The 12,411-nt window shown below is 37.5% G+C and overlaps 1 protein-coding gene across 6 annotated transcripts in view; it reads right to left on the bottom strand.

The window, feature by feature from the left end:
* Window positions 1-6,700: 6,700 nt before the first annotated feature.
* Window positions 6,701-12,411, bottom strand: part of LOC6036095 (G protein-coupled receptor kinase 1) — a 301,613-nt gene continuing 295,902 nt past the window's right edge. For all 6 annotated transcript variants that reach the window (XM_038255303.1, XM_038255309.1, XM_038255304.1 and 3 more), the window contains exon 15: window positions 6,701-11,174. In XM_038255303.1, coding sequence (XP_038111231.1) covers window positions 10,953-11,174 — 222 coding nt within the window. In that variant the 3' untranslated portion in view covers window positions 6,701-10,952. The remainder of the gene's footprint in view (window positions 11,175-12,411) is intronic.

The following is a 12,411-nucleotide window of genomic DNA, read 5'->3' as shown; positions in this document are numbered from 1 at the left end:
CTTGTTTCGGTACAGGGGGTCGCTATTCTTGTTTTTTTTTTGTGAAATTCGATAGGTTGAATGTTTTTCAATCAATAGAAAAGCGTGAGAATAACGAAGCTTAGCACTGTTGAGCTAATTTCTCGGTGGTGCAACATAGTGCTCAGTATCATTGAAGGATCATCATCATGGAACTCGGTGAGGACTTTCCAATTACATATTTTTATATTATATTATATATTTTATTTATTGTATTATTATATATCATCACACTTGACACATTCTACACAACTAATGCAATCATAAATTGGAGCGTTTGGTACGGTATGTCCACGCATCCTTCCTCCCCTGTAGATTCTGTGAAATGTGATCCGTTCTCAGAATCCTCTCTGCGGTAAACACAACGCAGTAGGGCTGGCCGCTTCAATTTTTGCAATACATTTTCGGGTGTTCTCGGATGTACTGCAATTATTAATACTGACAAGAAAAGTGCTTGGGGCGTAATCTAATCGCAAGACTTTCCAGCATGCTTTCATCGGACTGGCTGCGTTTGTGTTAGATTAGATTAGATTAGATTAGAATTTTCTGATTGGTTTAGTGACTTGGGCAATTCTGGAAAAATACGTAAAAAATACCTGATATCCATATTTTTAAATTTTTGAAATTTTGATATGTTTAAGGGGACATTAAACCGCTACTTTTGAGCCATAAAAAAAGGACAAACACGTTGCCACCGAGTCATGATTTTTGAAAGAACTGGCTTTCTGGAAAAATAGCAATTTAACTAGTCTTAATTTAAAAATTAAAAAAAAATAATATTTTAGAAAAGATCAGAAAATTTTACGAATGTTTAAATTTATAACCATGAAAATAGGACCAATTGTTTCTGAGATATTGGTACTAGAAAAAAATATAAAATAAATAAATAAAAGGTTTTTCGGATAATGTGGCTGTCATGCCATGGCACACTTTTTCCGTAATGTTGGTACCACGGCGTGATTTTGACATTTCGGGCGTTCACCATTCGAACGCCATCTTCGCTTAAAAACCTCGAAACCTATTTTCTTTGGGTGCGGGACATTTCGCCGAATGTCGTTTTGCCGAATGGACATTTAGCCAAAGGTCGTTTCGCCGAATGGGTCGTTTCGCCGAAAGGACATTTCGCCGATTGGACATTTTGCCGAATTAAAAAAAAGGGAAAACGAAAAAGGAAAAAATTAAAAAGAAAAAGAAATGGATAAAAAACACTAAAAAAGTGTTTGAGAATACTTCTGTGTGTTGTTGCATTTTTTCAAACATGAATCGTTCTTTGTTTTAGCTTTTGATAATTTTGGTGTTTTTATATTTTTGTTTACCTTTAATTTGAATCTTTTTTTTTTATTCGGCGAAATGTCCATTCGACGAAACGTACCAGATTCATATTCTTATTCCTTTTTATTATATTTGCCTTGATATTTGCTGTATTTCAGTAACCAGAGGTCCAATTTTCAATGTATTTTAGACGAAATTTTATTGAAAATTTCCTCAATCTTTTGGGAACAAATATATTGTGGAGTGGTAACTTTTTTTTTCTAAATCCAAAAACTGAACTGAAAAAATAATTCATGTACATTAAAAACTGAAGTAAAAACATATTTTCGATTAAAATTATTTTTTTCCAAAATTTAAAATTCTTTCTAAATTTTTGTCCTTAATTTTTTTTGGCTCAAAAGTTGCGGTTTTTGTCCCCTAAAACATATCATAAAATTTTGAAAAATGAAAAATAGTATTTTTTGGGAATTTGAACAGTTAATTAAAAAATCAGCACCTACCGAAAAACACCAAACCGGTCAGAAAATTGCTTCTTTGGCCATAGGGTAGGCCCCCAAAAAGTTTGAGCCTCTTCAAAAACAATAGATAAAATCAATTTTAGTTTTTGGTGGAGAATTGCTCATTTCCGGAATTCGAAAAAATGGCTAATAAGATTCAGTTCTAAAAAAAAAGATTCAATTCTCAGACTGTTTAAATTTGTGAGAAACAATAAATTACATTTCTATTGTTCATGCAACATTTCAGGGCTGTGATACGTTCTACGCGACTGACAACTCGCTCAACTTCACTTTTATAATGTTGGTTTTTTAATCTAAAAATGTTCTCATAAGTGCATTTCCGTTCATTCGTATATACACACACACGTTTGCTCATGCATGATTTCCTTTGTTTACTGTTTTCTTCTAGTTTACCCATGTAGAAGTTTAGTTTTTTTTCTTTTTTTCGCTTCTTTTCACGTTAAATTTGCGGTTTTAAACTTTTTTCTTTTTCCCATTAGTCTGGCGGAATTTTCACGTGCCCTTTGCGCTGCTCTCTTGCACTAAACTTCTTAAATCTCTTATTAATAGTATAATGACCAGTATTTTTGTATCCTCTCTTTTCCTTTTGCTTGCTCGCTTATAAGGGCATCTCTACCGCTTTTCCTCACTTTTGCTGTCATAATAACTGCGAATGTGTGTATAAAAAGTGTGTGTGTGTGTTTTCAGTGTGTTAAATTGCTTCTATCAAAAGAACGAAAAAAGGTGTTTATTTTTGTTGCATCCCTCTGTTTGCCTTCCGGTTTTTTTTGCAGCAGCGTTTCCGCTCGGTGGATTTGCGGAAGAACTTTTGCGTGGGGGGAGGGGCGCACCACACCTTTTGCCTCTCTACAAAATGCAACGATTCGGTTAAATGACTTTTTTTTTGTTTTGTTCAAAGGTGCAGTTCTAGTAAATCTCTTGTTTTTTTTTGCTGTGTGAATGAAAACTGCGAATGTATTATCGTATGAATTGCTCATCACCCTCGAAAAAACGTGCATGATCTCTCTCTCTCGGCTTAACTAGGTTGGTACTAAGTATTATTTATTGTTTCCTGGTTTGTGTGTGTGTGTTTACCCCTTTCACATTGTATTTGCTTTAGTTTTTAGAAAAAAAACAACACTTTTTTCTAAATAGTTTTGTTTTGCTTTCTCTTTTTTTGATTGTTTATATAAAACACGAACTTGCTAAAGGGAGTTACGATTTCCACATCCACATTCAAATGTAATTGTAATTGTTTTGGTTCTAATGCAGGTGTGTTGCGTAATTTGTGTTACTTCCCCTAGACTCCGCTCGCTCGCTCTCTCTTTCTCTTGTTATTCATAATAACAATATTAGTTGTTAATGGCAACAGGGGTTGTTATACTCTATGCAGTAGATAAACGTCAGTTTGCATATTCTTTTTCTTAGCTTAGCTTACGAGTGTGCGCGATCAAGCAGGCTGGTGTGGGTGAATTTCTCCCCTCGCACCGCCTGCTTCGATTTTACACGTTAATTTTGTTTTAGAAACATCGGAATTTTACAACATTCATCTATACAGTTTTACCTTGCTTTGCTAGCATCTGTGCGACTATATTTACAATCGATTTATGTTTGTTTTTTTTTTTGTTAATTGAAAAGTGATTTCCGTTTGACAGATTCAAAAGAAAAAAATATCGTGCAATTTCAAATTTCATGCTTGATTGTAGTTTGCGCACGACAATAATGCCAAACAAAATAGATCACAGAATTTCAAATAAAAACAAGTTTCGCAACGACCGGTGGAAGTGCCCTTAAAGAGCATTCGCGCTCGCACTAGAGGAACACTGGAACAAATCGGTATCGCAGTTCGATGGGGATGCGGTGACGATTTTTTTTTTCTCTTCTTCTTTTTGATAAATAAATAAATGTGTACATCTGATTGCAAATGTTTTCAGGAAGGTTGAAACAGTGTGCATTTTTTTTTTTCATGAAGGCAGTTTGGCGCTGTAGGCAGCAAGGAATCGAGCATGAGGAGAAGTTGCCGGTTTTCGAAATAACTGAGACAAAAATCATTCCAAAAAGTTATCACTTTGTCTACTAAACTACGCCCGGGTGATGTGATAAACAGTGTTTTTCCCCTTCTTCTGTGTGTATGTCTGTAAGTTTCCAGGGTGGAGAGAAATCTTGTGTGTTGCGTGTGTGTGTGTGTTTCTTTTACTAATACATATGCAGAGTATATGCGAATATATATGTGAACGATATTCATGAAGGAACCGAAAAATCAAATCTACTCTAAAGTCTTGGTGTTGCATAACAGTGAGCTGCTGAATTTATACGATTCTGTTTTCTTCTTTTTTGTTTAAACTTGATTAAATCTTTGTGTTTTTAATGATTGACCCATTTTGGTTTTCTTTTGTTGTTCTGACTCTCGCGTGCCCCACACGTTCACTAAATTTATAATATTAATGCAATTAAGTATAAGTGATGCTCGTTTCTCTAATCGATCAACCGTTTCTTCCACTAGAACAGGACTGTTGTTATTTACTAACGAAACTTGTATTGAGTTTTGTTTGAGTGTGTACTAATTTCACCTAAATCGTGTTGGTGAGAAGTGTGTTGCGTTAGTGTTGGTGAGTTAAGAGTGGCCTACTATGGTTTGTTGTTGAAATGTGAGTTTTCGATGAAATTGTAAGTTACACTGTAAATTTTAATTATTTTTTTTATCTCATTCCGATATATTAATAATTTCGAGAAAAATTAGAATCCTGCGCTCCAATTAATCGCCGCAGAAAGATATCGTCGCAACGCAAAACCCTAGAAAAGACAAGAGCAAGTAGGCTAACACAAAAAAAATTGTTGACATAAACTGACAATCTGGGAAAATCGTGGGGGCTTGTTTAGCTGGCTGGTGTTGGCTTGTTGGTCCTGCCTGCTGTTGTCTATCTTCGGCGCTGGAAGCAGCGGTTCTGCGGCCCTCGCGGTCAGCTTGGTGGTATCCAGTCTCCGAACCAGGTCGGATGGACGCGCAACGGACGTTACTGGCTCCGTCGGGCAGGTTTTTCTCTCGTTGGCAATTAGCAGCTCAAGTATCTGCTAAACCGGACTTGTCGTGAGAAGATCTTCTTAGACGGTTAAGACCAGCGTCCTAAGGGCGTCATCCTTGAACTTCATGGTGCGAGGAGAGGACATGATGGAGTCATTTATTGTTTCCCTTCCCTTTGATGCTGGTGGTCTTTATAAGATTAGATGTGGAGAGCCAAACGGGACTCTCCCTTTCTAAGTCGATACGGACATTCACTCGTGGAACCTCCAGGTTCTATCATCGTACCACTGACGAAGTGATTGTACCGTAGTGACCTGGTAACTGGCCCGGCGGTCCATGCTGGCGCTGACATTAAATCTCCCTGGAGACCGAGCAGTCAGTAAAGACATCCAAGGACAATTCTGGTCCCGACGTGAAGGCAATCACAATTCTTAGTTGGCATCGCTCTTCAATTGATCTTTGAGCTCGACCTCACCTCCGGAGACTCACGCGGTTCTGACTTTATCAGAAGAGAAAGATAACCCTACAAGGATAATCAGAAGAAATACATCGTCCACTGGCACACGCAGGGCTGCGGAGTCGGGTCATATTTCAAGCGATTCCGACTCCGACTCCGGCTTTCTGAGATTAGCCGACTCCGACTCCGGTTTTCAGCTCCAACCGACTCCGACTTCAACTCCATCCTACCAACTCTAGTCGACTCCGACTGATACAATTTAGCCAACTCCGACTCCGACTCCAGGTCCCCAAAAATACCCGACTCCACCGAATCCGGCTCAAACTCCGACTCCACAGCCCTGGGCAAAAGAAGAACAACCCGAACCGGAGGCTCATAACTATCTTACATGGCGCTGGAGATCTTCAAGTGGATTTGAATTGATTTCGTATAAGAATCGTGCAATAAAAAGAGATTGATAACGATTAATTCATGCTGGTTTGTATTTTTTAGATTTTTTTCCTTCCATATAAAAATACACGCGGAAAGTACTTCACCGACCGGGAGGCTCATACTGACGACGACAGTTTGGCTTGGGTGGCTGATTTTTTTGACGACATGTTGATCAATGGAAAGGCCCGTTGAAGCTCTGAATCAACTTGCCACCTGGAGATGTGACTGTTTGCTTCAAATATTCGGCTGCGTTAGAAATCAATCTTATGTGGATTTTTGAGCACACACATGTACTTCTTGATTAGGAAGTGCATCTCACTCTGCATCAGCCAATGTGGTAAAGTGACGGCAACGGGCCAACTAAAAGATCGTTGAGGTCCCAGAAAACTGAACCATAACAAACTGGAAATTAATGGTCTGTGCCCAGCTATTCATGTTGGTTCCTCAAACTGATGTCCTCCACGGTACCCTCCATGATTCCTGCATCAGAAAAAGTACATACATTCAATTAAATGTTTCTTTTATGAAGAAAACACTAAACTACCGACTGCATTCAAATATGAAAACAAACCTGACACCTACGGAAATTGAACACGATTGCTACGATGGATTAGAAAAACGCTTGCGCTCTTATCTTAGGGACCTCTTCAAGATAATCACCAAAACTGATTATTTCTTAGGACGCGCAATAAAAACCCAGTATTGGTAAGAACGATTGTTCGTGCGCTTTTGTTTCTAAATGACGTTTGTTTACTTTTTTTTCTCTTGTGAGTGTGTGTGTGTGACTTTGGTAATCGGAGATAGAGGAAGAATCTGGATCGTGTTTTTGGCTCAGTCTGAGGTGCAAATGATCTTATTAAAAATTGTGATTGTATGATTTTTTAAATTAGAGTTTAAATGTGGAACAGTGTTTTTAAATTCTTGAAAAAAAAAAATGAATCACAGAAAATGGCAAAATTTGAAGCAGCTGTCAATTATGCGCATAGAAAACTCTTTTTTTCGTTGATTATGTTTTGTGTTACCTGGCGATACCAGGCTCTAACATAAGGGGCCACTCGCACGATAAATTTTTGGATTACGGCATTTGTAAATGACCCCCGGATGAAACTAGAATATTTTTTTGTCGAAAGGGGAGCTTCATCAGTGGAAGCAAAATTACCAGCAGAAGGTCATCGCTGCCGCTTGGAGCAATATGCGTTTTGTATTTTAAGACTTTTTTTATGTTATAACGATTTAAACATTGCAACGCATACGTGTTTACTTAATAAAATTTCTGATATAAGGTAAAATATGTTTTGCTCTGAGGACATCTCTACTGTTTGGACCCTTTTTCAGTTTCAGTTTTATGAATGAACGCAAGCACAAGCCATTTGTTAAAGCCATTTTGACAGAATAAATCATATCATACGATAAAAACGCGAGAATTTCAATGACCGCAATTTGAAGAAAACACAAACTTTAGGGCATCTCTACCGCTTGTAGCAATATACGTTTTATAATTTATAGAATGGTCTCTATTTTTTGTTGCTTTGAAATTTACTTCGAAAACACAGAAATATCAACTTCATCAACTTTTTTACAGAAGCTGAAAGTTGTTTTGCTCTTAGGGCACTTCTACCGCTTTTTTGAAAAATAATAATTGTAAGGGCATCTCCACTGCTTAGAGCTGAGGTGAGTGATGTTGTGGAAAAAATACGAATTTCCAACACTTTTGACAGCTGCTTCAACATGGTGTGGCTGCATTTATGTGTTTTATGTGAGTGTATCATTTGGTTTTGTTTGTGTGCAATCGAAACGCGTCTCACTTACACAAATAAAACAAAGGTAAACAGTCAACAACACAAACCACACGCGCGCGCTCGGGGGATGTTTGGTGGAAACTACTAAGATGTTTTTAAACTTCTAGATTAGTATTTAGTACATTTTTTTTGGCTTAAACAACGATATATGCTCAACAAGTATGCTTCCGCAATTGTACAGATTGTTCGCACACACACATACAGAAAGACATTTTTTTTTTAAAAAAGGCTTCCTACCAAGAGCGGTTCGCTTCCGGTTAATTTAGTAGTAGTATTGTGGTAGTGACACTATCTCTACCCATTTACACACTCATATTAAAAGGATTTTTTTTTTTGTAGTGTTTTTGGGGGCACAAGAAAATTTGCGATGCCAAACAGAAAAATTCGAGAAAAAAAACAATAAAACAGGGTTGTGTCACGAATACAACTACCATTTACATGTTTTTCCTCTGTTTAACAATACTTTAGGATAGTTACGCCTATGCTTTGCTTCTGGTTGCATCAGTTTTGTTTGTTTTGTTTTGTTATATTCTTAAATTTCATATTTATAAACGGGAGTTTTGCTTCCTGCGTTACTTATTATCGACCTTTACCCTACGGTTGATTAGATTTTAGAGTTTTTGTTTTATTGTGTGTTTTCTCCTAGCGGTTCTTCTCGGTTGGGATATTTCTTTGTATCATTTTTTTTTTGTGGGGGGGTTTTCTTGTATAAACATCGCTAGTAGTTATTTTACTCTTTTGATTTTCCACTTCTTCCGGTGTAAAGAAGTACAATACTAAATTGACACATTTATTAGCTAATCCTAGGTTTTCTTTCCGTCGTGTTCCCGCCCTCCTTCAATACTGACTTTTCTTACTCAAATTGTCAATGCGAACCTAATAAAAAATAGTCACGCAATTTTCATGGATTGCACTAGAGCGAACAATCTTTAACTTGGTCGATCTAGTGTGCCATGAAGCTTTCTAACCGAAAAAGAGTAATTCTCTACGTGTTCCGATTTTTTTTAATGTTGGTGAAATTTTGTCCACGTATTTCTTATGTCAATAATAGCCTTTATACGTCAATAGTGTTTTCATACAAGTCTTCTTACAATTTTGCGAGTTGATTATAAAAGTACATCAAATCGAATTGCTGTCTTCGGCAAAATGGCGTTCCAAATTCGAATTGCCAAAAAACAGTTTTCGGAACAATATTTTTGAATTTCTCCAATTTTTGTCATGCTTTTGTGAAGCAATTTATCCAACTTCATTAATGTTTGATCAACTTTTCAATTTTGCAGAGCCATTTCTCAACACTTTGGCTGAACACACTTTCACACAAACAATTTGAAATTGTTTCGAACTTCCAGGAACATCTTTTTTAAGAACAAATTTGAGCTCGATACTCAAACAATATTTACACAAAATGAGAAAAAGAAAGATGCTCGATAATACGGGTTGTTCCATTAAACTTTCTGAAATTAATTACATCAACCAGTAGAGCAACTTTTTTGTAACATTTCTGTTTAATTATGCTTTTTTCCAAAAGATTTTTCTATTTCTTTTACAAGCATTTTACAAAATTTTTGTTACAGTCTATTCTCGTCTGACGAGAATGCCCTGTAGCCCACGCAATGTTTATTAGCGGCTATTTTGTTTTTCTTTCAGCGCACTTTTGTGGCCTCTATTCTTTATTTACCTTCGCATCTTGCTCGTTTTCGGTCAGTCTTCGACGAGAATAGGTAAAACGTCAAGTGACTCAGGGGGTTTGTTTTTTTTTGTTAGCGCTTGCTAATAAATCACATGTTTCGGAATTATTTTGCACCTGAAAACCTAAAAAGCATGTGCAAGAGAATATATTGCCGGTAGTTGGAAACAATTTCAAACCTTAAGCGCTGTGAAAACGTAAGCGCAAGTGAAAAAATGGTTTTGGCGGCTACCGTTAAGCGGCTGAGCTCTCATCGTGTCATTTGACTCTCACCAGAAATTTGCTCGCTCAAAGAACTATCGTTATTCCGAAATTGCGATCATGTTTCCCATGATTGCCAAGGAATACAGATAAGATAAGTTAAGACAGGTTTTCCAGCTGTCAAAAAATAGTTGTCACAAAAAGCGGAATTCATATGTAGATTTTCAGCAAACTGAAAATTTGACCATTTTTCGGGCAAGTTTTACTAGATACCAAAAAACGCTTTTGAAATATTTTTTTTAAGAATCAGAAAAAATCTTGTAAAACTTGCCCGGAAAATGGTCAAATTTTCAATTTTCTGGAAATCTCCATATAAAATCCGCTTTTTGTGCTAACTATTTTTTGACAGCTAGAAAACCTACATTACATTATACAATCTTTATGCCTTGCATACTGCATTCATATGATTGATGTCACCAAACAGCATTACAAAAAAGAGAAAGATTGAGAAAAAAGATAAAGAGTGAGAGAGAGAGAAAGCTATCGATTGAGTGCCGAGTTTGTTTCCGTTCGTTTCAACTTCGTGTGCGTTCACTGACAGTCGTTTTGGAATGACATGCGCTTTGTGTCCGCATTCTGACAGCATGGTTGCAGGTAGCCACATAAATGTGGGAATGCCAGATTTTTCAGGTGTTAGCCAGAATAAAGATTTATCGTTATCTGTACCGCCTGATTTTGACAGATTTTGACAGATTTCGACATATTTTACATTTCCTGCCAATTTTGAAAATTAATTGAATATCGAAAAATAAAGGAAACATTTATTTCACGGCAACAGTAAATTCAACATTTTTGAGGCTAAAGGTAAAATTTTCGTCTGTCAGATTTTTTTCGGCCTGGCTAACAAAACGAAATTTGATTGTATGAAGATTTGCATAGAAAAAAGTTACAGCAAAAAGGCTTCTTTTGGCATAAGAATTAGATGGAAAAGAAATTCGAAATTCGCGAAAAAAAAACACTAAAAACCCTAAAGAATTACTCCGAAATAAGTTACGGGAAACAAAACACACTCCAGCCAGTATCGTACTGTACACAACGCCTACTGTGTTGTTCCCCACAAAAACAAACACACACACATCATTGCTTCTTTAGCTTAATTTGTATATAATTGTAACTGCTACGATTAAAACACTTTGTTTATTTGTTTTATTCGCTCATATCACTGTTTGAAAACAAATTTCCTCATTTTTGTTTTCATTGTTTTGTTTGCATTAGTCGCGTCGAATTTCGTCATCTTTCGATGAAACACCCGTTTTTTTTCTTTCTTTTTTTCAGTTCAAAAAAAGACTTCAAACTAGGCTTTTCAAAATGCACTGAAATACAAAATAAATAGTTTCTCCCCTCTTCTAACCTCGCAAACCAATCGACTAACTAAGGCCGCGCGCGCCTCTGCTAAAATGAAGAATCGTTGCCGCCCTCCTTAAGTGTCCTTGCACTTCATCTTCAGCAGCGGTTCCTTGAGACGATTCGGTTCTATGAAGCAGGACCGAGATCGCAGCAGTAACCGCTAGTTGGACGACCCGTTCGCACCCTTCTGGGCGCTGCCGGTCGAGTTGGAATTGGAGTTGGAGTTGGCGCCCGCCGACGAGATCAACACGTTCGCCTTGGACGCGTCCCGCTCGGTGCCGTAGATCTTGCCGGCCTTTTTCGCCATCGACCCGAGCAGCTCCTGGCTTTCCTTGTGGGCGGACCGCAGCGACAGGGCCCACTCCTTGAGGCCGATTTCGTCCTGGTTGGAGGAAATGGAGAAAAAGCGGTGAGGATTAGAATATGGAGTTGTAAATTACTGTGCCGCTCCAGTGGAAACCTTAAGGTAGACCAAGCTACCCCATCAAAGTACTATGGATGCTTATTAGGGCGACGAGAAAAAAAAAAAATTTTGGGAAAAATATTTAGAGATACCCCCTGGCTCGATTCTTAAGATAAAAATATGAAACTGTGACAATTAGCATAAGCATTAGCATTAGCGGAATGCTCCACAATGCTTATCCCACTGATTGGTGTGGTTGTAATAGACCCTCATCCGGAACAATAATCCAACAAGGGAGATACCATGTTTTCATCTTTTGATGAGTGTGTAATCAAGGAAATGATGGGTACGAGAGGAATCACAAATTCGCATAAATAATTTCAAGATTGTTCAGGAGTAAACCGAAAACACGATCAAAAATTAAATTGGAAGAATAAGGCTTTTAACTGCTTATTTAATTGTCGGTGTACAGGGCGCCGCACTGTTTAATCATTTTCTGGCATATATTTTATTTTGCAGCCCAAAACCAGTTATTGAATTGGAAAAATAAAATTCTTTTTCAATTTTTTTTCTTGATTTGTGTGCACCTACGTCGAAGACCAAGATTGTTTACTTTTTGCTCTTTGGTCTGACAGATTTGGTCTGACAGATTTATCATGGATTTTGGTCTGGTCTAGGCGAGGGATAGGACACAGCACCTTCCTGTGTGTAATACTACCCAGAGCATATAAGGGGGTCCTGGCCGGGTCCAAGCTATCCTCAGGGATGGGAAGGATCGTTAGCAAACACCTATCTAAAGTGCGCAAGGACCCCTACGTCACCTTAGTGGTATAGATGTTTGTAGGGAGGTTTTGGACGCACAGTGGTCCGAAACCGAAATCTAGCGTGACAAAATTGATAGCGGCCACACGTTCACGGCGTGTTTTCTGGGCAACCTTAAGGAGAAAAAATAGTCATCACCACTTTCAAAAGTGTCTTATAGGAAATTTTCTCAGCTTTCCAATGCTTCTAAGAGCGAAATGTTTCATCGGGAAATTTCTGAGATATCTCTATTTTAAGTTTTTTCTTTTAAAATCCTTGATCATTTATTGGAAACTTTTAAATAACAGTCCAGGAAACTTGTCAGATGATGTGTTTCATGTAACACATTTTCCGGCAATGTACACCTTAGGATGAAATTTTGAAAAGCGTGTATGAGCTATTTGGATATTTTTCC

This window comes from Culex quinquefasciatus, chromosome 2 (genome assembly GCF_015732765.1).
Source record: "Culex quinquefasciatus strain JHB chromosome 2, VPISU_Cqui_1.0_pri_paternal, whole genome shotgun sequence".
Lineage (NCBI taxonomy): Eukaryota > Metazoa > Arthropoda > Insecta > Diptera > Culicidae > Culex > Culex quinquefasciatus.
The sequence above is the reverse complement of the archived record's forward strand: the minus strand, read 5'-3'. Positions and strand labels throughout refer to the sequence as shown.